The sequence below is a fragment of the Hyperoodon ampullatus genome (assembly GCF_949752795.1).
Source record: "Hyperoodon ampullatus genome assembly, chromosome: 7".
Lineage (NCBI taxonomy): Eukaryota > Metazoa > Chordata > Mammalia > Artiodactyla > Ziphiidae > Hyperoodon > Hyperoodon ampullatus.
The window spans coordinates 55,882,823-55,910,490 of NC_136920.1; the positions used below are offsets into that span (position 1 = coordinate 55,882,823).

General features: G+C 40.4%; 1 protein-coding gene and 1 pseudogene across 5 annotated transcripts in view; one reads left to right on the top strand and one right to left on the bottom strand.

Annotated features, from left to right (window-relative positions):
• Nucleotides 1–27,668, bottom strand: part of MYO7A (myosin VIIA) — a gene marked incomplete at both ends in the record, with an annotated part of 95,201 nt that overhangs the window by 22,652 nt on the left and 44,881 nt on the right. For all 4 annotated transcript variants that reach the window (XM_079708455.1, XM_079708454.1, XM_079708453.1 and 1 more), the window contains one exon: nucleotides 27,171–27,398. In XM_079708455.1, the coding sequence (XP_079564581.1) occupies nucleotides 27,171–27,398 (228 nt within the window). The remainder of the gene's footprint in view (nucleotides 1–27,170; nucleotides 27,399–27,668) is intronic.
• On the top strand, nucleotides 2,862–3,808 carry LOC307056038 (ester hydrolase C11orf54 homolog; annotated as a pseudogene). The gene is made up of 2 exons: nucleotides 2,862–3,200; nucleotides 3,377–3,808. The product of its transcript is annotated as an ester hydrolase C11orf54 homolog (transcript).

Here is a 27,668-nt window from a genome sequence, read left to right on the forward strand (position 1 = left end):
AACAGTTTAAGAGACCTCTGGGACAACATTAAACACACCAACAATCACATTACAGGGGTCCCAGAAGAAGAGAGAGAGAAAGGACCTGAGAAAATATTTGAAGAGATAATAGCTGAAAACTTCTCTAACATGGGAAAGGAAACATCACCCAATCCAAGAAGTGCAGAGAATCCCATACAGGGTAAACCCAAGGAGGAACACACTGACATACATATTAATCAAACTGACAAAAATTGAAGACAAAAAAAATATTAAAAGCAACAAGGGAAAAGCAACAAATAACATACAAGGGAATCCCCATAATGTTATCAGCTGAGTTTTCAGCAGACCAGAAGGGAGTGGCACGATATATTTTAAATGATGAAAGGGAAAAAACTACAACCAAGAATATTCTACACAGCAAGGCTCTCATTCAGATTTGATGGAGAAATCAAAAGCTTTACAGACAAGCAAAAGCTAAGAGAATTCAGCACCACCAAACCGGCTTTACAACAAATGCTAAAGGAACTTCTTTAGGCAGAAAAGAAAAGCCCACAGCTAGAAGTAAGAAAATTACAAATGGGAGAGCTCACTGATAAAGGCAAACATACAGTAAAGGTGGGAAACCATCCACACACAAATATGTTATCAAAACCAGCAATTGTGAGAAGACGGTACAAATGCAGGATGTTGGAAACACATTTGAAATTAAGAGACCAACAACTTAAAACAACCTTGTATATATATAGACAGCTATATCAAAACCTTATAGTAACCACAAACCAAAAATCTACAATAGAGATTCCCACAAAAAAGAATCCAAGCACAACACTAGTCATCAAATCAAAGAGAAAAAACGAGGAAGGGAAGAAGAGAGAACTAAAATCAGTCCCAAAACAATTAACAAAACATCAATAAGAACATACATATCAGTAATTACCTTAAATGCAAATGAATCAAATTACCTTAAATGCAAATGAACCAAAAGACATTCACTAGCTGAATGGATACAAAAACAAGACCCATATATATGCTGTCAACAAGAGACCCCCTTCAGATCTAGGGACACATACAGACTGAAAGTGAGGGGATGAAAAAAGATATTCCATGCAAATGGAAATCGAAAGAAAGGTGGAGTAGCAATACTCATATCAGATAAAATAGACTTTAAAATAAAGACAGACAGTTACAAGAGACAAAGGTGGACACTACATAATGATCAAGGGAGCAATCCAAGAAAAAGATAAAACAACTGTAAATATATATGCACCTAACATAGGAGCACCTCAATATATAAGGCAAATGCTAACAGCCATAAAAGGAGGAACCAACAGTAACACAATAGTAGTGTGGGACTTTAACACCCCACTTATATCAATGGACAGATTATCCAGACAGAAAATCAATAAGGAAACACAAGCCTTAAATGATACATCAGACCAGGTGGACTTAATTGATATTTATAGAGCATTCCAACCAAAAGCAGCAGAATATATATTCATCTCAAGTGCCCATAGAACATTCTCCAGGATAGATCACATGCTGTGCCATAAAGCAAGCCTTGATAAATTTAAGAAAACTGAAATCATATCAAGCATCTTTTCTGACCACAATGCTGAGATTAGAAATCAATTACAAGGAAAAAAAACTGTAAGAAACACAAACACGTGGAGGCTAAACAATATGCTACTAAACAAACAATGGATCACTGAAGAAATCAAAGAGGAAATCAAAAAATTCCTAGAGACAAATGAAAATGAAAACATGATGATCCAAAACCTATGGGATGCAGCAAAAACTTTTCTAAGAGGGAAGTTTAAAGCAACACAATCTTACCTCAGGAAACAAGAAAAATCTCAAATAAACAACTTAAACTAACACCTAAAGCAACTAGAGAAAAGAAGAACAAACAAAACCTAAAGTTAGTAGAAGGAAAGAAATCATAAAGATCAGAGCAGAAATAAATGAAATAGAGATGAAAAAAATAATAGAAAAGATCGATGAAACAAAAAGATGGTTCTTTGAAAAGATAAAAATGGATAAACCATTAGCCAGGCTCATCAAGGAAAAAAGGGAGAGGTCTCAATAAAATTAGAAATGAAAAAGAAGTGACAGCAATACCACAGAAATACAAAGGATCATAAGAGACGACTACAAGCAACTATATGCTGATAAAATGGACAACCTACAGGAAATGGACAAATTCTTAGAAAAGTACAGTCTCCCAAAACTGAACCAGGAAGAAACAGAAAATATGAACAGACCAATCACAAATACTGAAATTGAAACTGTGATTTAACAACTCCCAACAAACAAAAGTCTAGGACCTGATAGCTTCACAGTGAATTCTATCAAACATTTAGAGAAGAGTTAACACCCATCTTTCTGAAACTATTCAAAAAATACCACACAAAAAGTCCAATATTACTGATGAACACAGCTGCAAAAATCCTCAACAAAATACTAGCAATCCGGATCCAACATTAAAAGGATCATACACCGCGATCAAGTGGGATTGATCCCAGGGATGCAAGGATTTTTCAATATCCACAAATCAATCAGTGTGATACACCACATTAACAAATTGAAGAATAAAAACCACCATTCTTTTTTTTTTTTTGAGGTATGTAGGCCTCTCACTGTTGTGGCCTCCCCCCTTGTGGAGCACAGGCTCCGGACGCACAGGCTCAGCAGCCATGGCTCACGGGCCCAGCCGCTCCGCGGCATGTGGGATCTTCCCAGACCGGAGCACGAACCCGTGTCCCCTGCATCGGCAGGCGGACTCTCAACCACTGCGCCACCAGGGAAGCCCCCAAAACCACCATTCTTTTAAAGGTTGTGCCCTGCCCCCTTCCCTCTTGTTTCATTCACACCTAAGGAAGATGGCTTGTGCTGAGTATTCTTTTCATCTGTCAAGTCTAGAGGAGCTTGCTGGAGTTCTGCAGAAGCTGCTAAAGGATAACTTTGCTGATGTCCAGGTCTCTGTAGTTGAGTGCCCTGATTTGACTAAGGACCATTTATCTTTCCTGTAAAAGGCATCTGTGGGAAAACTAGAATTGCAGAAGTAGGAGGTGTGCCTTACTTATTGCCTCTTGTAAATCAAAAAAAAAGTTTATAACCTAAATAAGATTGCAAAAGAAATCCAACTTCCCAGAGCTTTTATTCTTAGAGTAGGAGCAGGCCCATTTCAGACTCTTGGATTCAATTCTGAGTTTATGTCAGTTGTTCAGACAGAAAGTGAACACAAACCTCCTGTGTATTGAAGTTAATTTGCTCGTGTTAACCCTAAAGATGGAGGGTGCCTACTAGAGAAATACAGTGAGAATATCATGATTTGGGGTGTGCATTAGTGGCTAATCTTTTTGCCAGTGGGGGCCAACCTGGAAAGGTCATTGAGATGAAAGCCAAAAGAAGAACTGGAAAACTTAACTTTGTGACTTGTGTGAGACAGACTCTTGAAAAACATTATGGAGATAAGCCTGTGGGGATGGGAGGTACTTTCGTGATTCAGAAGAGAAAAGTAAAGACTCACATTATGCCCACAGAATTGTCTTCCTGCCCATTGAACTCTGATGAAGATGTGAATAAACTGTTGCATTTTTATGAGATGAAGGCTCCTTTGGTCTGTCTGCTGGTTTTTGTCTTCAGAGACCCAGGGTTTGACTTGAGGTTGGAGCACACTCGTTGTTTCAGTCATTGTGGAAAAGGTGGACACTACTATTATGACACCACCCCAGATATAGTGGAATAACTTGGATCCTTCTTACCTGCAGAGTTTCTGTATTGCATTGACCAACCAAAACAGACCCATTCTTTTGGGCGAGATTAAATCAACTGATACTCATTTAGAAGAAGAAATAATTAAGGTTAATTGATTAACTCATTAATAGATAGTAATATAAAATCCAAAGGAGTCAGCAAGATGGCAGAGCAGTAGGAGGATGTGGAATTCATCTCTCCCCACAAACGCATCAAGAATACATCTACAAATGGACCAATTCTCACAGAGCACAGCTGAACACTAGCAGAGGACCTTGGATACCTAAAAGGACAAGAAAGATCCCCGTGTAACCAGATAGGATGAAAGAAAGAAAAAGGGAAAAAGAAAAGGAGAGGAAGCGGGATGGGAACAGCACCCCTGGGTCGGGGTTAGCTGAAGGAGAGGAGAGGGTCCCACATCCAGGGAAGGCCCCTCATAGACAGGGACATTAATTGGGACAGAAGGGAATTCATGGGCTATTGGAAGAGAGTGCCAACAGCCAAGCAGGACAGAGTAAAACATACACAGATGGTCTGTGCCACAGCCCTGTGCGCCCCAGCCTGAGACAGGTGTCCACTGGTGTGCACAGAGGCTGAGTGCTGGAACATGGGGTTTGGAGAGCAGACCCAGGAGAGGACTTCTGTTGGCTGTGAGGAGACAGCCTGAGGGGGTGGAAGTGAGGAAATCCGCAACTGGGAATGCTTGTGGAGGAAACTTGGACTGCCACAGAAGGAAAGAGCCATAGTTAAGTGATGCGTAAGGGGCGAAGCTGCCATTGCAGCTTCTCTCCCCATGTGCCAGCCCCTGCCTCCCCGGGCACTAAGAAGGGCCTCTGCTAGGGCCAGCTCTCCTGTGCCCGTGACTGCTGGCTCCCCCACGTGCCCATCGCCACCAGGGCAGACTCATGTGCTCCAGGACAGCCTCTGGAGCAGACCCCTGGGGGTGGCCCACACACAGAGGTGGGGCTGAAACGACAGCTGGGCCCCAGGGGACATGCAACTAAGGAAGAAAAGCTGAAATCTCTCTTCACAGCTGCGCAAACCATGAACTGACACCCCCGTGACTGGTCTTGTAAAGTTAGCACCTACAGAACATCTGAATGGACAACGAGTGCTCCTGCAGCCAAGGCAGGTCTAGCTTTAGCAGCTGTAGACTTCGTGGGCACATACACATGAGGGTTGGGCTGGCCTAGAATTGGAGCTGCCCCCATAGCATCCACAGTGGGTCCAGATCCATGATTACTGCAATCCTAGGACCTGACTTCAGTAGATCTATGCTGGTGGTCTGGTGAAAACAACATATGAGAGACACCAGGGCCGACTGCTGGCATACCCACATTTAAGGTGGGGCTGAGAGCAGTGCCAATGATGGTGTAATCTGAGAGCTCGCACAACAGGTGAAAGGTGACACAATAGAACATGCCCACAGGTGAACAGCTCCAGAGGAGGAATACTCAGTGGCTTCCTTCCCAGTGGGAGTGCTCCAGTCCTGCCTAGCTCACAGTGCAGATCAGAAACACAGCTAAGAAGCAGACCTGGGGGCCTCGACTCCAACAACTAGGGAGCAGAGCCCGTCTCTGACAAGACAGTGACAACCACAGAGCAAAGGGGAGGCTCTACTCAGTATCCAGTACAGGCTATGGTCACCACATCAGTCATACCTCCTGTAAAGGGGCTAATGGCCAGAATACACTGAGGAAAGAAGTGGCAGATGTCTATACTAAAAACAACCCTCGCACCAAAAAATATTAAACCCACGCAGGCTACACATGGACATTCCCACATAAAATAGCCCTCCGAGACAGTGTGAGAGTCTGGCATTGGGCAGAAGAACCCCCAGAGCATTTAGCCCCGAAGGCCAGCAGGGCTTGAGGGCAGGAGCTCCACAGGGCTGGGGGAAATGGAAACTCTACTCTTGGAGGGTGCACACAAGGTCTCACGTGCACTGGGACCCAGCACAAAGCAGTACTGGATAGAAACCTGGATTATACCTACCTAGGGGTCTTAGAGGGTCTCCTGGGGAGGCGAAGGTCAACTATCACTCACTGTGAAGGCTAGGACACTGAAGGCCCAGGGAATACTGATCAGAGTGAGATCTTCCAGAGGTGCATATTTCAGCACCCAGACCCGGCTTGAGAGCTGGAAAGTCTCAGTCCAAACAATGCCCAAGATAAGGACACAGCCCCACCCATCAGAAGACAGGGTGCCTGAAGTCATACTGAGCTCACAGCCACCTCAAAACACACCCCTTGACATGGCCCTGCCCACCAGAGGGACAAGACATAGCTCCACCCACAAGAGGGCAGGCACCAGTCCCTCCCAGCAGGAAGCCTACACAAGTTGCTGGACCAACCTCATGCACCGGGGAGCAGACACCAGAAACAAGAGGAACTATGATCCTGCAGCTTGTGGAAAGGAGACCTCAAACACAGAAAGTCAGACAAAATTAGTTGACAGAGAAATATGCTGCAAATGAAGGAACAAGATAAAATCCACAAGAACAACTAAATGATGAGGAGATAGGCAATCTACCTGAAAAAGAATTCAGAGTAATGATAGTAAAAATGATCCATAATCTCAAAAAAAAGAGTGGAGGCACAGATCGAGAAGGTACAAGAAATGTTTAACAAGGAGCTACGGACTTTGTTGGTGGCGCAGCAGTTAAGAATCCGCCTGCCAATGCAGGGGACACAGATTCAATCCCTGGTCCAGGAAGATCCTACATGCCATGGAGCAACTAAGCCCATGTGCCACAAATACAGAGCCTTCACTCTAGAGCCTGCAAGGTGCAACTACTGAGCCTGTGTGCCACAATTACTGAAGTCCGCGAGCCTAGAGCCTGTGCTCCGCAACAAGAGAAGCCACCGCAAAGAGAAGCCTGTGCACTGCAATGAAGAGTAGCCCTGGCTTGCTGCAACTAAAGAAAGACTGCAAGCAGCAACAAAGACCCAACACAGCAATCAATCAATCAATATATAAATAAATTTTTTTAATTTATTTATTTATTTATTTATTTAGTTATTTAAAAAACCCAAGGAGCTAGAAGATTTAAAGAACAAATATAAACAGTTAACAAAGACCCAGAAGAACTAAAGATGAAATAAGCAACTATGAACAACACAATAAATGAAATTAAAAATATTCTAGAAGGGATCAATAGCAGAATAACTGAGGCAGAAGAACGGATAAGTGACCTGGAAGATAAAATAGTGGAAATAACTACTGCAGAGCAGAATAAAGAAAAAAGAATGAAAAGAACTGAGGACAGCCTCAGAGAATTCTGGGACAACATAAAACGCACCAACATTCGAATCACAGGGGTTCCAGAAGAAGAAGAGAAAAAGAAAGGGACTGAGAAAATATTTGAAGAGATTATAGTTGAAAACTTCCCTAATATGGGAAAGGAAATAGTTAATCAAGGCCAGGAAGCACAGAGAGTCCCATACAGGATAAATCCAAGGAGAAACACGCCAAGACACATATTAATCAAACTGTCAAAAAATAAATACAAAGAAAACATATTAAAAGCAGCAAGGGAAAAACAACAAATAACACACAAGGGAATCCCCACAAGGTTAACAGCTGATCTTTCAGCAGAAACTCTGCAAGCCAAGAGGGACTGGCAGGACATATTTAAAGTGATGAAGGAGAAAAACCTACAACCAAGATTACTCTACCCAGCAAGGATCTCATTCAGATTTGATGGAGAAATTAAAACCTTTACAGACAAGCAAAAGCTGAGAGAGTTCAGCACCACCAAACCAGCTTTACAACAAATGCTAAAAGAACTTCTCTAGGCAGGAAACACAAGAGAAGGAAAAGACCTACAATAACGAACCCAAAACAATTAAGAAAATGGGAATAGGAACATACATATCGATAATTACCTTAAAAGTAAATGGACTAAATGCTCCCACCAAAAGACACAGATTGGCTGAATGGATACAAAAACAAGACCCATATATATGCTGTCTACAAGAGACCCACTTCAGACCTAGAGACACATACAGACTGAAAGTAAGGGGATGGAAACAGATATTCCATGCAAATGGAAATCAAAAGAAAGCTGGAGTAGCAATTCTCATATCACACAAAATAGACTTGAAAATAAAGACTATTAGAAGAGACAAGGAAGGACACTACATAACGATCAAGGGATCGATCCAAGAAGAAGATATAACAATTGTAAATATTTATGCACCCAACATAGGAGCACCTCAATACATAAGGCAAATGCTAACAGCCATAAAAGGGGAAATTGACAGTAACACATTCATAGTAGGGGACTTTAACACCTCACTTTCACCAATGGACAGATCATCCAAAATGAACATAAATAAGGAAACACAAGCTTTAAATGATACATTAAACAAGATGGACTTAATTGATATTTATAGGACATCCCATCCAAAAACAACAGAATACACATTTTTCTCAAGTGCTCATGGAACATTCTCCAGGATAGATCATATCTTGGGTCACAAATCAAGCCTTGGTAAATTTAAGAAAACTGAAATTGTATCAAGTATCTTTTCTGACCACAATGCTATGACACCAGATATCAATTACAGGGAAAGGTCTGTAAAAAATACAAACACATGGAGGCTAAACAATACACTACTTAATAACGAAGTGATCACTTAAGAAATCAAAGAGGAAATCAAAAAATACCTAAAAAGAAATGACAATAGAGACACGATGACCCAAAACCTATGGGATGCAGCAAAAGCAGTTCTAAGAGGGAAGTTTATAGCAATACAATCCTACCTTAAGACACAGGAAACATCTCCAATAAACAATATAAACTTGCACCTAAAGCAATTAAAGAAAGAAGAACAAGAAAACCCCAAAGTTAGCAAAGGAAAGAAATCATAAAAATCAGATCAGAAATAAATGAAAAAGAAATGAAGGAAACAATAGCAAAGATCAATAAAACGAAAAGCTGGCTCTTTGAGAAGATAAACAAAATTGATAAACCATTAGCCAGACTCATCCAGAAAAAAAGGGAGAAGACTGAAATCAATAGAATTAGAAATGAAAAAGGAGAAGTAACAACTGACACTGCAGAAATACAAAAGATCATGAGAGATTACTGCAAGCAACTCTATGCCAATAAAATGGACAACCTGGAAGAAATGGACAAATTCTTAGAAATGCACAACCTGCCAAGACTGAATCAGGAAGAAATAGAAAATATGAACAGACCAATCACAAGCACTGAAATTGAAACTGTGATTAAAAATCTTCCAACAAACAAAAGCCCAGGACCAGATGGCTTCACAGGCGAATTCTATCAAACATTTAGAGAAGAGCTAACACCTATCCTTCTCAAACTCTTCCAAAATATAGCAAAGGGAGGAACACTCCCAAACTCATTCTACAAGGACACCATCACCTTGATACTAAAACCAGACAAGGATGTCACAAAGAAAGAAAACTACAGGCCAATATCACTGATGAACATAGATGCAAAAGTCCTCAACAAAATACTAGCAAACAGAATCCAACAGCACATTAAAAGGATCATACACCGAGGAGCCGGAGGAAGATGGCGGAAGAGTAAGACGCGGAGATCACCTTCCTCCCCACAGATACATCAGAAATTCATCTACACGTGGAACAACTCCAACAGAACACCTACTGAACGCTGACAGAAGACCTCAGACCCCCCAAAAGGCAAGAAACTCCCCACATACCTGGGTAGGTCAAAAGAAAAAAAGAATAAACAGAGACAATAGGATATGGACGGGACCTGCACCAGTGGGAGGGAGCCGTGAAGGAGGGAAGGTTTCTACACACTACAAGCCCCTTCGAGGGCGGAGACTGCAGGTGGCGGAGGGGGAAAGCTTCGGAGTAGCGGAGGAGAGCACAGCAACAGGGGTGTGGAGGGCAAAGCAGAGAGATTTTGGCACAGAGGATCGGTGCCCTCAGGCACACACCAGCCCGAGAGACTTGTCTGCTCGGCCGCCAGGGCGGGCGGGGCTGGGAGCTGAGGCTCGGGTATCGGCTTTCAGTCGGAGCGCAGGGAGAGGTCTGGGGCTGGCGGCAGGAAGAGACCCTGAAGGGGTTAGTGCTAGCCCGGAGGGAGTCCGGGGAAAGGGTCTGGAGCTACCGGAGAGGCAAGAGACTTTTTTCCCTTTTGTTGCCTGGTGCGCGAGGAGAGGGCATTCCCCTCCCTCCCCTCTGCCTGAGTGAGCCAGAGCCCCCGAATCAGCGGCTCCTTTAAACCCGTCCTGTCTGAGCGAAGAACGGACGCCCTCCGGCGACCTACGCGCAGAGGCGGGGCCAGGTCCAAGGCTGAGACCCGGGAGCTGTGAGAGCAGAGACAGGGAAATCTCTCTGTGCAGCCTCCGAGGCAGCGGATTAAAGCTCCACGGTCCATTTGATGTGCCCTGCGTCTGTGGAGTGCATGAATGGACAGCGAATCATCCCAAATTGAGGAAGTGGACCTTGAGGACAAGATTTAAGACTTCCCCCCCTTTTTTTTCCTCTTTTTACAACGAATTATCTCAAATTAAGGAGGTGGACTTAGCAAGATTTCAGACTTTTCGCCCTTTTCCTCTTTTTACAACGAATTATCCCAAATCGAGGAGGTGGACTTGGAGAGCAAGATTTTTGATTTTTCCCCCTGCTCTCTTTTTGTGAATGTGTATGTGTAATCTTCTGTGTAAGATTCTCTCTGTATAGCTTTCCTTCCACCATATGTCCCAGGGTTCTTTCGGTCCGTGTTTTTTTTCAATAATTACTTTTTAATTTTAATAACGCTACTATATTTCATACTTTATTCTATTTTACTTTACCTGCTCTTTCTTTTTTTCCTCCCTTCCCTTCCTCCCTCCCTCCCTCTGCTCCTCCTTTCCTTCTTTCTTTTTCTTTCCTCCATCCCTCCCTCCCTCCCACCCTTCTTCTTTCCACTTTCTTTTTCTTTCCTTCCTCCCTCCCTCCCTCCCTCCTGTCTTTCTTTCTTTCTTTCCTTCCTCCCTCCCTCCCTCTCTTCTTCCATTCACTCTTCCTTTTGCTTTCATTCCTCCCTCCCTCCCTCCTTTCTTTCCTTTCTTTCCATCCTTCCTCCCTCCCTCCTTTCTTTCTTTCTTCCTTCCTTCCTTCCTTCCTTACTTCCCTTCTTCCTTTCTTTCAATCTCTCTTTCTTTCTTCTACTAATTATTTCTTTCTACTTTTTCTCACTGTTATTCTGAGCCGGGTGGATGAAAGGCTCTTGGTGCTGCAGCCAGGAGTTAGTGCTGTGCCTCTGAAGTGGGAGAGCCAACTTCAGGACACGGGTCCACAAGAGACCTCCCAGCTCCACATAATATCAAGCAGCGAAAATCTCCCAGAGATCTCCATCTCAACACCAGCACCCAGCTTCAGTCAACGACCAGCAAGCTACAGTGCTGGTCACCCTATGCCAAGCAACTAGCAAGGCAGGAACACAACCCCACCCATTAGCAGAGAGGCTACCTAAAAACATAATAAGGCCACAGGCACCCCAAAACACACCACCAGACGTGGACCTGTCCACCAGAAAGACAAGATCGAGCTTCAACCACCAGAACACAGGCATTAGTCCCCCCCACCAGGAAGCCTACACAACCTACTGAAACAACCTTAGCCACGGGGGACAGACACCAAAAACAACGGGAACTACGAATCTGCAGCCTGCAAAAAGGAGACCCCAAACACAGTAACATAAGCAAAATGAGAAAGCAGAAAAACACACAGCAGGTGAAGGAGCAAGATAAAAACCTACCAGACCTAACAAATGAAGAGGTAATAGGCAGTCTACCTGAAAAAGAATTCAGAATAATGATAGTAAAGCTGATCCAAGATTCTATCTCCCAGATCCAAAATCTTGGAAGTAGAATAGACAATATGCAAGAAACAGTTAACAAGGACCTAGAAGAACTAAAGATGAATCAAGCATCGATTAAAAACACAATAAATGAAATGAAAAATACTCTAGATGGGATCAATAGCAGAATAACTGAGGCAGAAGAACGGATAAGTGAGGTGGAAGATAAAATAGTGGAAATAACTGATGCAGAGAAAAATAAAGAAAAAAGAATGAAAAGAACAGAAGACAGTCTCGGAGACCTCTGGGACAACATTAAACGCACCAACATTCGAATTATAGGGGTTCCAGAGGAAGAAGAGAAAAAGAAAGGGACTGAGAAAATATTTGAAGAGATTATAGTTGAAAACTTCCCTAATATGGGAAAGGAAATAGTTAATCAAGTCCAGGAGGCACAGAGAGTCCCATACAGAATAAATCCAACAAGAAATACGCCAAGACACATATTAATCAAACTGTCAAAAATTAAACACAAAGAAATCATATTAAAAGCAGCAAGGGAAAAACAACAAATAACACACAAGGGAATCCCCATCAGGTTAACAGCTGATCTCTCAGCAGAAACTCTGCAAGCCAAGAGGGACTGGCAGGACATAATTAAAGTGATGAAGGAGAGAAACCTGCAACCAAGATTACTCTACCCAGCAAGGATCTCATTCAGATTCGACAGAGAAATTAAAACCTTTACAGACAAGCAAAAGCTGAGAGAGTTCAGCACCACCAAACCAGCTTTACAACAAATGCTAAAGGAACTTCTCTAGGCAAGAAACACAACAGAAGGACTATACCTACAATAACGAACCCAAAGCCATTAAGGAAATGGGAATAGGAACATACATATCAATAATTACCTTAAATGTAAATGGACTAAATGCTCCCACCAAAAGACACAGAGTGGCTGAATGGATACAAAAACAAGACCCATATATATGCTGTCTACAAGAGACCCACTTCAGACCTAGAGACACATACAGATTGAAAGTAAGGGGATGGAAAAAGATATTCCATGCAAATGGAAATCAAAAGAAAGCTGGAGTAGCAATTCTTATATCAGACAAAATAGACTTTAAAATAAAGACTATTAGAAGAGACAAAGAAGGACACTACATAACGATAAAGGGATCGATCCAAGAAGAAGATATAACAATTGTAAATATTGATGCACCCAACATAGGAGCACCTCAATACATAAGGCAAATACTAACAGCCATAAAAGGGGAAATCGACAGTAACACAATCATAGTAGGGGACTTTAACACCCCACTTTCACCAATGGACAGATCATCCAAAATGAAAATAAATAAGGAAACACAAGCTTTAAATGATACATTAAACAAGATGGACTTAATTGATATTTATAGGACATTCCACCCAAAAACAAGAGAATACACATTTTTCTCAAGTGCTCATGGAACATTCTCCAGGATAGATCATATCTTGGGTCACAAATCAAGCCTTGGTAAATTTAAGAAAATTGAAATTGTATCAAGTATCTTTTCCGACCACAATGCTATGAGACTAGACATCAATTACAGGAAAAGATCTGTAAAAAATACAAACACATGGAGGCTAAACAATACACTACTCAATAATGAAGTGATCACTGAAGAAATCAAAGAGGAAATTAAGAAATACTTAGAAACAAATGACAATGGAGACACGACGACCCAAAACCTATGGGACGCAGCAAAAGCAGTTCTAAGGGGGAAGTTTATAGCAATACAATCCCACCTTAAGAAACAGGAAACATTTCGACTAAACAACCTGACCCTGCACCTAAAGCAATTAGAGAAAGAAGAACAAAAAACCCCCAAAGTTAGCAGAAGGAAAGAAATCATAAAGATCAGATCAGAAATAAATGAAAAAGAAATGAAGGAAACGATAGCAAAGATCAACCAAACTAAAAGCTGGTTCTTTGAGAAGATAAACAAAATTGACAAACCATTAGCCAGACTCATCAAGAATAGAAGGGAGAAGACTCAAATCAGTAGAATTAGAAATGAAAAAGAAGTAACAACTGACACTGCAGAAATACAAAAGATCATGAGAGATTACTATAAGCAACTCTATGCCAATAAAATGGACAACCTGGAAGAAATGCACAAATTCTTAGAAATGCACAACCTACCAAGACTGACTCAGGAAGAAATAGAAAATATGAATAGACCAATCACAAGCACTGAAATTGAAACTGTGATTAAAAATCTTCCATCAAACAAAAGCCCAGGAGCAGATGGCTTCACAGGCCAATTCTATCAAACATTTAGAGAAGAGCTAACACCCATCCTTCTCAAACTCTTCCAAGCAATATCAGAGGAAGGAACACTCCCAAACTCATTCTACGAGGCCACCATCACCTTGATACCAAAACCAGGCAAGGATGTCACAAAGAAAGAAAACTACAGGCCAATATCACTGATGAACATAGATGCAAAAATCCTCAACAAAATACTAGCAAACAGAATCCAACAGCACATTAAAAGGATCATACACCATGATCAAGTGGGGTTTATCCCAGGAATGCAAGGATTCTTCAATATACGCAAATCAATCAATGTGATACACCATATTAACAAGTTGAAGGAGAAAAACCATATGATCATCTCAATAGATGCAGAGAAAGCTTTCGACAAAATTCAACACCCATTTATGATAAAAACCCTGCAGAAAGTAGGCATAGAGGGAACTTTCCTCAACATAATAAAGGCCATATATGACAAACCCACAGCCAACATTGTCCTCAATGGTGAAAAACTGAAACCATTTCCACTAAGATCAGGAACAAGACAAGGCTGCCCACTCTCACCACTCTTATTCAACCTAGTTTTGGAAGTTTTAGCCACAGCAATCAGAGAAGAAAAGGAAATAAAAGGAATCCAAATTGGAAAAGAAGAAGTAAAGCTGTCACTGTTTGCAGATGACATGATACTATACATAGAGAATCCTAAAGATGCTACCGAAAAACTACTAGAGCTAATCAATGAATTTGGTAAAGTAGCAGGATACAAAATTAATGCACAGAAATCTCTGGCATTCCTGTACACTAATGATGAAAAATCTGAAAATGAAATCAAGAAAACACTCCCATTTACCATTGCAACAAAAAGAATAAAATATCTAGGAATAAACCTACCTAAGGAGACAAAAGACCTGTATGCAGAAAATTATAAGACACTGATGAAAGAAATTAAAGATGATATAAATAGATGGAGAGATATACCATGCTCCTGGATTGGAAGAATCAATATTGTGAAAATGACTCTACTACCCAAAGCAATCTACAGATTCAATGCAATCCCTATCAAACTACCACTGGCATTTTTCACAGAACTAGAACAAAAAATTTCAAAATTTGTTTGGAAAAACAAAAGACCCCGAATAGCCAAAGCAATCTTGAGAACGAAAAACGGAGCTGGAGGAATCAGGCTGCCTGACTTCAGACTATACTACAAAGCTACAGTAATTAAGACAGTGTGGTACTGGCATAAAAACAGAAAGATAGATCAGTGGATCAGGATAGAAAGCCCAGAGATAAACCCACGCACATATGGCCAACTTATCTTTGATAAAGGAGGCAGGAATGTACAGTGGAGAAAGGACAGCCTCTTCAATAAGTGGTGCTGGGAAAACTGGACAGGGACATGTAAAAGTATGAGATTAGATCATTCCCTAACACCATACACAAAAATAAGCTCAAAATGGATTAAAGACCTAAATGTAAGGCCAGAAACTATCAAACTCTTAGAGGAAAACATAGGTAGAACACTCTATGACATAAATCACAGCAAGATCCTTTTGGACCCACCTCCTAGAGAAATGGAAATAAAAACAAAAATAAACAAATGGGACCTAATGAAACTTCAAAGCTTTTGCACAGCAAAGGAAACCATAAACAAGACCAAAAGACAACCCTCAGAATGGGAGAAAATATTTGCAAATGAAGCAACTGACAAAGGATTAATCTCCAAAATTTATAAACAGCTCATGCAGCTCAATAGCAAAAAAACAAACAACCCAATCCAAAAATGGGCAGAAGACTTAAATAGGCATTTCTCCAAAGAAGATATACAGACTGCCAACAAACACATGAAAGAATGCTCAACATCATTAATCATTAGAGAAATGCAAATCAAAACTACAATGAGATATCATCTCACACCAGTCAGAATGGCCATCATCAAGATATCTAGAAACAATAAATGCTGGAGAGGGTGTGGAGAAAAGGGAACACTCTTGCACTGCTGGTGGGAATGTGAATTGGTACAGCCACTATGGAGAACAGTATGGAGGTTCCTTAAAAAACTAAAAATAGAACTACCATATGACCCAGCAATCCCACTACTAGGCATATACCCTGAGAAAACCATAATTCAAAAAGAGACATGTACCAAAATGTTCATTGCAGCTCTATTCACAATAGCCCGGAGCTGGAAACAACCTAAGTGTCCATCATCGGATGAATGGATAAAGAAGATGTGGCACATATATACAATGGAATATTACTCAGCCATAAAAAGAAACGAAACTGAGCTATTTGTAATGAGGTGGATAGACCTAGAGTCTGTCATACAGAGTGAAGTAAGTCAGAAAGAGAAAGACAAATACCGTATGCTAACACATATATATGGAATTTAAAAAAAAATGTCATGAAGAACCTAGGGGTAAAACGGGAATAAAGACACAGACCTACTTGAGAATGGACTTGAGGATATGGGGAAGGGGAAGGGGAAGCTGTGACAAAGGGAAAGAGAGGCATGGACATATATACACTACCAAACGTAAGGTAGATAGATAGTGGGAAGCAGCCGCAGAGCACAGGGAGATCAGCTCGGTGCTTTGTGACCGCCTGGAGGGGTGGGTGGGAGGGAGGGAGATGCATGAGGGAGGGGATGTGGGAACAGATGTATATGTATGACTGATTCACTTTGTTATAAAGCAGAAACTAATAAAAAAAAAAAAAAAAAAAGGATCATACACCATGATCAAGTGACGTTTATTCCAGGAATGCAAGGATTCTTCAATATATGCAAATCAATCAACGTGATACACCTTATTAACAAATTGAAGAATAAAAACCATATGATCATCTCAATAGATGCAGAGAAAGCTTTCGACAAAATTCAACACCCATTTATGATAAAATCCCTCCAGAAGGTAGGCATACAGGGAACTTTCCTCAACACAATAAAGGCCATATATGACAAACCCACAGCCAACATTGTCCTCAATGGTGAAAAACTGAAACCATTTCCACTAAGATCAGGAACAAGACAAGGCTGCCCACTCTCACCACTCCTATTCAACCTAGTTTTGGAAGTTTTAGCCACAGCAATCAGAGAAGAAAAAGAAATAAAAGGAATCCAAATCAGAAAAGAAGAAGTAAAGCTGTCACTGTTTGCAGATGACATGATACTATACATGGAGAATCCTAAAGATGCTACCAGAAAACTACTAGAGCTAATCAATGAATTTGGTAAAGTAGCAATATACAAAATTAATGCACAGAAATCTCTGGCATTCCTATACACTAATGATGAAAAATCTGAAAGTGAAATCAAGAAAACCCTCCCATTTACCACTGCAACAAGAAGAATAAACTATCTAGGAATAAACCTACCTAAGGAGACAAAGACCTGTATGCAGAAAATTATAAGACACTGATGAAAGAAATTAAAGATGATACAAATAGATGGAGAGATATACCATGTTCTTGGACTGGAAGAATCAACATTGTGAAAATGACTCTACTACTCAAAGAAATCTACAGATTCAATGCAATCCCTATCAAAATACCACTGGCATTTTTCACAGAACTAGAACAAAAAATTTCACAGCTTGTATGGAAACACAAAAGATCCCGTATAACCAAAGCAATCTTCAGAATGAAAAACGGAGCTGGAAGAACCAGGCTCCCTGACTTCAGACTCTACTACAAAACTACAGTAATCAAGACAGTATGGTACTGGCACAAAAAAGGAAGATAGATTAATGGAACAGGATAGAAAGCCCAGAGATAAACCCATGCACATATGGTCACCTTATCTTTGATAAAGGAGGCAGGAATGTGCAGGGGAGAAAGGACAGCCTCTTCAATAAGTGGTGCTGGGAAAACTGGACAGGTACATGTAAAAGTATGAGATTAGAACACTTCCTAACACCATACACAAAAATAAGCTCAAAATGGATTAAAGACCTAAATGTAAGGCCAGAAACTCTCAAACTCTTAGAGGAAAACATAGGCAGAACACTCTATGACATAAATCACAGCAAGATCCTTCTTGACCCACCTCCTAGAGAAATGGAAATAAAAACAAAAAGAAACAAATGGGAACTAATGAAACGTAAAAGCTTTTGCACAGCAAAAGAAACCATAAACAAGATGAAAAGACAACCCTCAGAATGGGAGAAAATATTTGCAAATGAAGCAACTGACAAAGGATTAATCTCCAAAATTTATAAGCAGCTCACGCAGCTCAATAACAACAACAACAAAAAAACCCAATCCAAAAATGGGCAGAAGACCTAAATAGACATTTCTCCAACGAAGATATACAGACTGCCAACAAACACATGAAAGAATGCTCAACATCATTAATCATTAGAGAAATGCAAATCAATACTACAATGAGATAACATCTGACACCAGTCAGAATGGCCATCATCAAAAAATCTAGAAACAATAAATGCTGGAGAGGGTGTGGAAAAAAGGGAACACTCTTGCACTGCTGGTGGGAATGTGAATTGGTACAGCCACTATGGAGAACAGTATGGAGGTTCCTTAAAAAACTACAAATAGAACTACCATATGACCCAGCAATCCCACTACTGGGCATATACCCTGAGAAAACCATAATTCAAAAAGAGTCATGTACCAAAATGTTCATTGCAGCTCTATTTACAATAGCCCAGAGATGGAAACAAGCTAAGTGTCCATCATCCGATGAATGGATAAAGAAGATGTGGCACATATATACAATGGAATATTACTCAGCCATAAAAAGAAACGAAATTGAGCTATTTTTAATGAGGTGGATAGACCTAGAGTCTGTCATACAGAGTGAAGTAAGTCAGAAAGAGAAAGACAAATACCGTATGCTAACACATATATATGGAATTTAAGAAAAAAAATGTCATGAAGAACCTAGGGGTAAAACAGGAATAAAGACACAGACCTACTAGAGAATGGACTTGAGGATATGGGGAGGGGGAAGGGTAAGCTGTGAAAAAGCGAGTGAGAGGCATGGACATATATACACTGCCAAATGTAAGGTAGATAGCTAGTGGGAAGCAGCCGCATAGCACAGGGAGATCAGCTCGGTGCTTTGTGACCGCCTGGAGGGGTGGGATAGGGAGGGCGGGAGGGAGGGAGACGCAAGAGGGAAGGGATATGGGAACAGATGTATATGTATAACTGATTCACTTTGTTATAAAGCAGAAACTAACACACCATTGTGTAGCAATTATACTCCAATAAAGATGTAAAAAAAAAAAGAACAAATAGAGATGAACAATACAATAACTCAAATGAAAAATACTCTAGAAGGAATCAATAGCAGAATAAATGAGGCAGAAGACAGGATAAGTGAGCTGGAAGACAGAGCGGTGGAAATCACTGCCACAGAACATAATAAAGAAAAAAGAATGAAAAGAAATGAGGACAGTCTCAGAAACCTCTGGGACAATATTAAACACATGAACATTCGCATTATAGGGGTCCCAGAAGGAGAAGAGAAAGAGAAAGAGCCTGAGAAAATTTTTGAAGATGTTATAGCTGAAAACTTGCCTAACATGAGAAAGGAAAAACTCACTGAAGTCCAGGAAGCACAGAGAATCCCATGCAGGATAAACCCAAGGAGGAACATGCTGAGACACATATTAATCAAAATGACAAAAATTAAAGACAAGAAAAATATTAAAAGCAACAAGGGAAAAACAACAAACAAGATACCAGGGAATCCCCATAAGGTTATCAGCTGAATTTTCAGCAGAAACTCTGTAGGCCAGAAGGGAGTAGCATGATATATTTAAAGTTATGAAAGGGAAGAAACTACGACCAAGAATACTCTACCCAGGGACTTCCCTGTTGGTACAGCGGTTAAGAATCCGCCTACCAATGCAGGGGACATGGGTTCAAACCCTGGTCTGGGAAGATCTCACATGCCTCGGAGCAACTAAGCCCATGAGCCACAAGTCCTGAGCCTGTACTCTAGAGCCTGCATGCCACAACTACTGAACCTGTGTGCCACAACTACTGAAGCCCGCATGCCTAGAGCCCATGCTCCACAAGAGAAGCCACCGCAATAAGAAGCCTGCACACTGCAATGAAGTGTAGCCCCCACTCACTGCAACTAGAGAAAGCCCAGGCGCAGCAATGAAGACCCAATGCAACCAAAAATAAATAAATAAAATAAATAAATTTATTAAAAAGAAAAGAATACTCTACCCAGCAGAGCTCTCATTCAGATTCAACAGAGAACTCAAAAGCTTTACAGAGAAGCAAAAGCTAAGAGAATTCAGCACCACCAAACCAGCTTTACAACAAATGTTAAAGGAACTTCTCTAGGTGGGAAAGAGACCAGCAACTTAAAACAACCTGGTATATATATACACTGCTAAATCAAAACCTCACGGGAAATGCAAACCCCAAACTACAATAGATACACACACACAAAAGAAAAAGTAACCCAAACACAACACTAAAGATGGTGATCAAACCACAAGAGATGAGAACAAAAGAGGAAGGGAAGAAAAAAGACCTACAAACCCAAAACAATTAAGAAAATGGCACTAGGAACATACATATTGATGATAATTTAAATATAAATGGATTAAATGGTCCAACCAAAAGACATGGATGGGCTGAATGGATACAAAAACAAGATCTGTATATATGCTGTCTACAAGAGACCCACTTCAGATCTAGGAACACATACAGACTGAAAGTGAGGGGATGGAAAAAGATATTCCATGCAAATGAAAATCAAAAGAAAACTGGAACAGCAATACCTATATCAGACAAAATGGACTTTAAAATAAAGACTGTTACAAGAAACAAGGAAAAACACTACATAATGATCAAGGGAGCAATCTATGAAGAAGATATAACAATTGTAAATATATATGCACCCAACACAGGAGCACCTCAATATATAAGGCAAATGCTAACAGCCATAAAAGGAGAAATCAACAGTAACACAGTAATAGTGGGGGACTTTAACAACCCACTTACACCAACGGACAGATCATCCAGACAGAAAATTAATAAGGAAACACAAGCCTTAAATGACACATTAGACCAGATAGACTTAATTGGTATCTATAGGACATTCCATTGAAAGCAGCAGAATACACATTCATCTCAAGTGCACATGGAACATTCTCCAGGATAGATCACATCTTGTACCACAAATCAAACCTCACTAAATTTAAGAAAATTGAAATCATCTCAAGCATCTTTTCCAACCACAATGCTACGAGATTAGAAATCAATTACAGGAAAAAAAACCTGTAAGAAACAAAAACACATGGAGACTAAACAATATGTTACTAAACAACCAATGGATCACTGAAGAAATTAAGACAAAATTTAAAGATACATAGGGACTTCTCTGGTGGTCCGGTGCTTAAGATTCCATGCTTCTACCACAGGGGGTGTGAGTTCAATCCCTGGTCGGGGAACTAAGATCCCACAAGCCACACGGCACAGCCAAAAAGATTAAAAAAATATACCTAGAGACAAATGACAACAAAACCACGACAATCCAAAACCTATGGGATGCAGCAAAAACTGTTCTAAGATTGTATAGCAATACAATTTTACCTCAGGAAACAAGAAAGATCTCAAGTAAACAACCTAACCTTATACCTAAAGCAAGTAGAGAAAGAACAAACAAAGCCTAAAGTTAGTAGAAGGAAAGAAATCATAAAGGTCAGAGCAGAAATAAATGAAATAGAGACAACAAAAACAACAGAAAAGATCAATGAAACAAAAAGCTGGTTCTAAGAAAAGATAAACAAAATTTATAAACCTTTAGCCAGACTCATCAAGAAAAAAATGGAGAAGGCTCAAATCAATAAAATTAGAAATGAAAAAAGGAGAAGTAAAAACTGACACCACAGAAATACAAAGGATCATGAGAGATTACTACAAGCAACTGTATGCCAACAAAATGGACAACCTGGAAGAAATGGACAAATTCTTAGGAAGGTACAATCTTGAAGATGGCGGAGTAGAAGGACGTGTGCTCACTCCTTCTTGACAGAGCACCAGAATCACAAGTAATTGCTGAAAAATCATTGATAGGAAGACACTGGAACTCACCAAAAAAGATACCCCACATCCAAAGACAAAGGAGAAGCCACAATGAGGCGGTAGGAGGGGCACAATCACAATAAAATCAAATCCCATAACTGCTGGGTGGGTGACTCACAAACTGGAGAACACTTACACCACAGAAGTCCACCCAGTGGAGTGCAGGTTCTGAGCCCCACATCAGGTTTCCCAATCTGGGTGTCCGGCAACGGGAGGAGGAATTCCTAGAGAATCAGACTTTGAAGGCTAGCGGGATTTGATTGCAGGACTTCGACAGGACTGGGGGAAACAGACACTCCACTCTTGGAAGGCACACACAAAGTAGTGTGCGCATCGGAACCCAGGGGAAGGAGCAGTGACCCCATGGGAGACTGAACCAGACCTACCTGCTAGTGTTGGAGGGTCTCCTGCAGAGGCAGGGGGTGGCTATGTCTCACCATGAGGACAAGGACACTAGCAGCAGAAGTTCTGGGAAGTACCCCTTGGCGTGAGCCCTCCCAGAGTCTGACATTAGCCCCGGCAAAGAGCTTTGGTAGGCTCCAGTGTTGGGTCACCTCAGGTCAAGCAACCAACAGGGAGGGAACCCAGCCCCACCCATCAGCAGACAAGTGGATTAAAGTTTTACTGAGCTCTGCCCACCACAGCAACACCCAGCTCTATCCACCACCAGCCCCTCCCATCAGGAAACTTGCACAAGCCTCTTAGATAGCCTCATCCACCAGAGGGCAGACAGCAGAAGCAAGAACTACAATCCTGCAGCCTGTGGAATAAAAACCACATTCACAGAAAGTTAGACAAGATGAAAAGGCAGAGGGCTATGTACCAGATGAAGGAACAAGATAAAACCCCAGAAAAACAAATAATGAAGTGGAAATAGGCAACCTTCCAGAAAGAGAATTCAGAATAATGATAGTGAAGATGATCCAGGACCTCGGAAAAAGAATGGTGGCAAAGATCGAGAAGATGCAAGAAATGTTTAACAAAGACCTAGAAGAATTAAAGAACAAACAAACAGAGATGAACAATACAATAACTGAAAAGAAAAATACACTAGAGCGAATCAATAGCAAAATAACTGAGGCAGAAGAACGGATAAGTGACCTGGAAGACAGAATGGTGGAACTCACTGCCACAGAACAGAATAAAGAAAAAAGAATGAAAAGAAATGAAGACAGCCTCAGAGACGTCTGGGACAACATTAAACGCAACAACATTTGCATTATAGGGGTCCCAGAAGGAGAAGAGAGAGAGAAAGGACCCAAGAAAATATTTGAAGAGATTACAGTTTAAAACTTCCCTAACATGGGAAAGGAAATAGCCACCCAAGGCCAGGAAGCACAGAAAGTTCCAGGAAGGATAAACCCAAGGAGAAATACGCCAAGACACATAGTAATCAAAGAGACAAAAATTAAAGACAAAGAAAAAGTATTGAAAGCAACAAGGGAAAAATGACAAATAACATACACGGAAACTCCTATAAGGTTAACAGCTGATTTCTCAGCAGAAACTCTACAAGCCAGAAGGGAGTGGCATGATATATTTAAAGTGATGAAAGGGAAGAACCTACAACCAAGATTATTCTACCCAGCAAGGATCTCATTCAGATTTGACGGAGAAATCAAAAGCTTTACAGACAAGCAAAAGCTAAGAGAATTCAGCACCACCAAACCAGCTCTCCAACAAATGCTAAAGGAACTTCTCTAAGTGGGAAATACAAGAGAAGAAAAGGACCTACAAAAACAAACCCATAACAATTAAGAAAATGGTAATAGTAACATATATATTAATAATTACTTTAAACATGAACGGATTAAATGCTCCAACCAAAAGACACAGGCTCGCTGAATGGATACAAAAACAAGACCCATATATATGCTGTCTACAAGAGACCCACTTCAGACCTAGGGACACATTCAGACTGAAAGTGAGGGGATGGAAAAAGATATTCCATGCAAATGGAAATCAAAAGAAAGCTGGAGTAGCAATACTCATATCAGATAAAATAGACTTTAAAATAAAGAATGTTACAAGAGACAAGGAAGAACACTACATAATGATCAAGGGATCAATCCAAGAAGAAGATATAACAATTATAAATATACATGCACCCAACATAGGAGCACCTCAACACATAAGGCAACTACTAGCAGTTATAAAAGAGGAAATTGACAGTAACACAGTAATAGTGGGGGACTTTAACACCTCACTTAGACCAATGGACAGATCATCCAAACAGAAAATTGATAAGGAAACACAAGCTTTAAATGACACAATAGATCAGATAGAGTTAATTGATATTTATAGGACATTCCATCCAAAAAGAACAGAATACACTTTCTTCTCAAGTGCACATGGAACATTCTCCAGGATAGATCACATCGTGGGTCACAAATCTAGCCTCGTAATTTTAAGAAAATTGAAATCATACCAAGCATCTTTTCTGACCACAACGTTATGAGATTAGAAAGCAATTACAGGGGAAAAAACCGTAAAAAACCAAAACACATGGAGGCTAAACAATACGTTACTAAATAACCAAGAGATCACTGAAGAAATCAAAGAGGAAATCAAACAATGCCTAGAGACAAATGACAATGAAAACACGATGATCCAAAACTTATGGGAGGCAGCAAAAGCAGTTCTAAGCAGGAAGTTTATAGCAATACAAGCCTACCTCAGAAAAACAAGAAAAATCTCAAATAGACAATCTAACCTTACACCTAAAGGAATTAGAGAAAGAAGAACAAACAAAACCCAAAGTTAGTAGAAAGAAAGAAATCATAAAGATCAGAGCAGAAATAAACAGAAACAAAGAAAACAATAGCAACGATCAATAAAACTAAAAGCTGGTTCTCTAAGATAAACAAAATTAATAAATCATTAGCCAGACTCGTCAAGAAAAAGTGGGAGAGGAGTCAAATCAATAAAATTAGAAATGAAAAAGGAGAAGTTACAACAGACACCACAGAAATACAAAGCATCCTAAGAGACTACTACAAGCAACTCTGTGCCAATAAAATGGACAACCTGGAAGAAATGGGCAAATTCTTAGAGAGGTATAACCTTCCAAGACTGAACAGGAAGAAACAGAAAATATGAACAGATCAATCACAAGTAATGAATTTGAAACTGTGATTAAAAATCTTCCAACAAACAAAAGTCTAGGACCACATGGCTTCACAGGTGAATTCTATCAAACATTTAGAGAAGAGCTAACACCTATCCTTCTCAAACTCTTCCAAAAAATTGCAGAGAGAGGAACACTCCCAAACTCATTCTATGAGGCCACCATCACCCTGATACCAAAACCAGACAAAGATACTACAAAAAAAGAAAATTACAGACCAATATCACTGATTAATATAGTTTCAAAAGTCCTCAACAAAATACTAGCAAACAGAATCCAACAACAATTAAAAGGCTCATACACCATGATCAAGTGGGATTTATCCCAGGGATGCAAGGATTCTTCAATATACACAAATCAATCAATGTGATATACCATATTAACAAATTGAAGGAGAAAAACCATATGATCATCTCAATAGATGCAGAAAAAGCTTTTGACAAAATTCAAAACCCATTTATGATAAAAGCTCTCCAGAAAGTGGGCATAGAGGGAACCTACCTCAACATAATAAAGGCCATATATGACAAACCCACAGCAAACATCATTCTCAATGGTGAAAAACTGAAACCATTTCCACTAAGATCAGGAACCAGACAAGGATGTCCACTCTCACCACTATTATTCAACATAGTTTTGGAAGTCCTAGCCACGGCAATCAGAGAAGAAAAAGAAATAAAAGGGACACAAGTTGGAAAAGAAGAAGTAAAACTATCACTGTTTGCAGATGACATGATACTATACATAGAGAATCCTAAAGATGCCACCAGAAAACTACTAGAGCTAATCAATGAATTTGGTAAAGTAGCAGGATACAAAATTAATGCACAGAAGTCTCTTGCATTCCTATATGCTAATGATGAAAAATCTGAAAGAGAAATTAAGGAGACAATCCCATTTACCATTACATCCAAAAGAATAAAATACCTAGGAATAAACTTACCTAAGGAGGCAAAAGACCTTTACTCTGAAAACTATAAGACGCTGATGAAAGAAATCAAAGATGACACAAACAGATGGAAAGATATACCATGTTCTTGGATTGGAAGAGTCAAAATTGTCAAAATGACTATACTACCCACTGTAATCTACAGATTCAATGCAATCCCTATCAAAATACCAATGGTATTTTTCACAGACTTAGAACAAAAAATCTTAAAATTTGTATGGAAAAACAAAAGACCCCAAATAGCCAAAACAATCTTTGGAAAGAAAAATGGAGCGGAAGGAATCAGGCTCCCTGACTTCAGACTATACTAGAAAGATACAGTGATCAAAACAGTATGGTACTGGCACAAAAACAGAAATATAAATCAATGGAACAGGATAGAAAGCCCAGAAATAAACCCATGCACCTATGGTCAATTAATCTATGACAAAGGAGGTAAGACTATATGATGGAGAAAAGACAATCTCTTCAATAAGTAGTGCTGGGAAAACTGGACAGCTACATGTAAAAGAATGAAATTAGACCACTCCTTAACACCACACACAAAAATAAACTCAAAATGGATTAGAGACCTAAATGTACTGGATACTATAAAACTCTTAGAGGAAAACATAGGCAGAACACTCCTTGCCATAAATTGAAGCAAAATCTTTTTCAACCCGTCTCCTAAAGTAATGGAAATAAAAACAAAAATAAACAAATGGGACCTAATTAAACTTAAAAGGTTTGCACAGCAAAGGAAGTCATAAAGAAAATGAAAAGACAACCCACAGAATAGGAGAAAATATTTGCAAATGATGCCATAAAAAAGAATGAAATAATGCCATTTGCAGCAACATGGTTGGACCTGAAACTAACACAACATTGTAAACCAAATATACTCCACAAATAAATAAATTAAATAAGCGATCTAAAGAGGTAAAAAAAAAAAGAGAATAATACAGCAAATTCTGAAGCATGTACAGTCACTGCAGCAAAACAGAACACCTCTTACTTGCAGAATTCAGGCTACTCTTCAAAGCCCTTGCTCCTATAGATCTTGTTAAATCCAGGAGAAGCCTAGATAATGCCCAGCCTCCATCTGGCTAACCTCCACATTCGCTAATGGTGAGTCAAGGGCAGCAACACTCAGCCCAATTCAGCACACAGGTGACTTGACCAAACAAGCTCAGCCAGAAAATTAGCTCTCACTCACCTTCTCACACCTGTACTCCCCAAACTTGACCCCTCGCACCACCTGCTGGTAGATGAGGTTGGTGGCCACATTGTCTTCTGAGGGGTTGTGCCAGGGAGTGAAGACCTCCTTGCGGAAGAAGAGCCTCCACGGGGCGTTGCGCTCCTGGGCGCCCTGCTCCTTGGCATACTGTTCACACTGGGAGATGGCGTCCATGACGTGGTCGCTGCCACTGCCCAGGGAGGACACCTGCCGGCACAGGGATGGAGGTCACCCAGCGGAAGGGTGAGCAGGCCGGGAAGGACCGCAAGGAGCCACTGACTGTGCCAACTGTTCTCATTTGGATGGAAAACCAAGGCTCAGAGAGAGAAGGGGCTTGCCCAGGTCACCCAGGAGGCAGACCAGCATGGGATCCCTGGATCCTAGCTCATGGGATCTGAACTGGCACAGCCACGTGGGAGTTCCCATTTCCTAGTACAAGCCTTTGGTGAAACTCTGATGGACAAATGGCCACTGAAA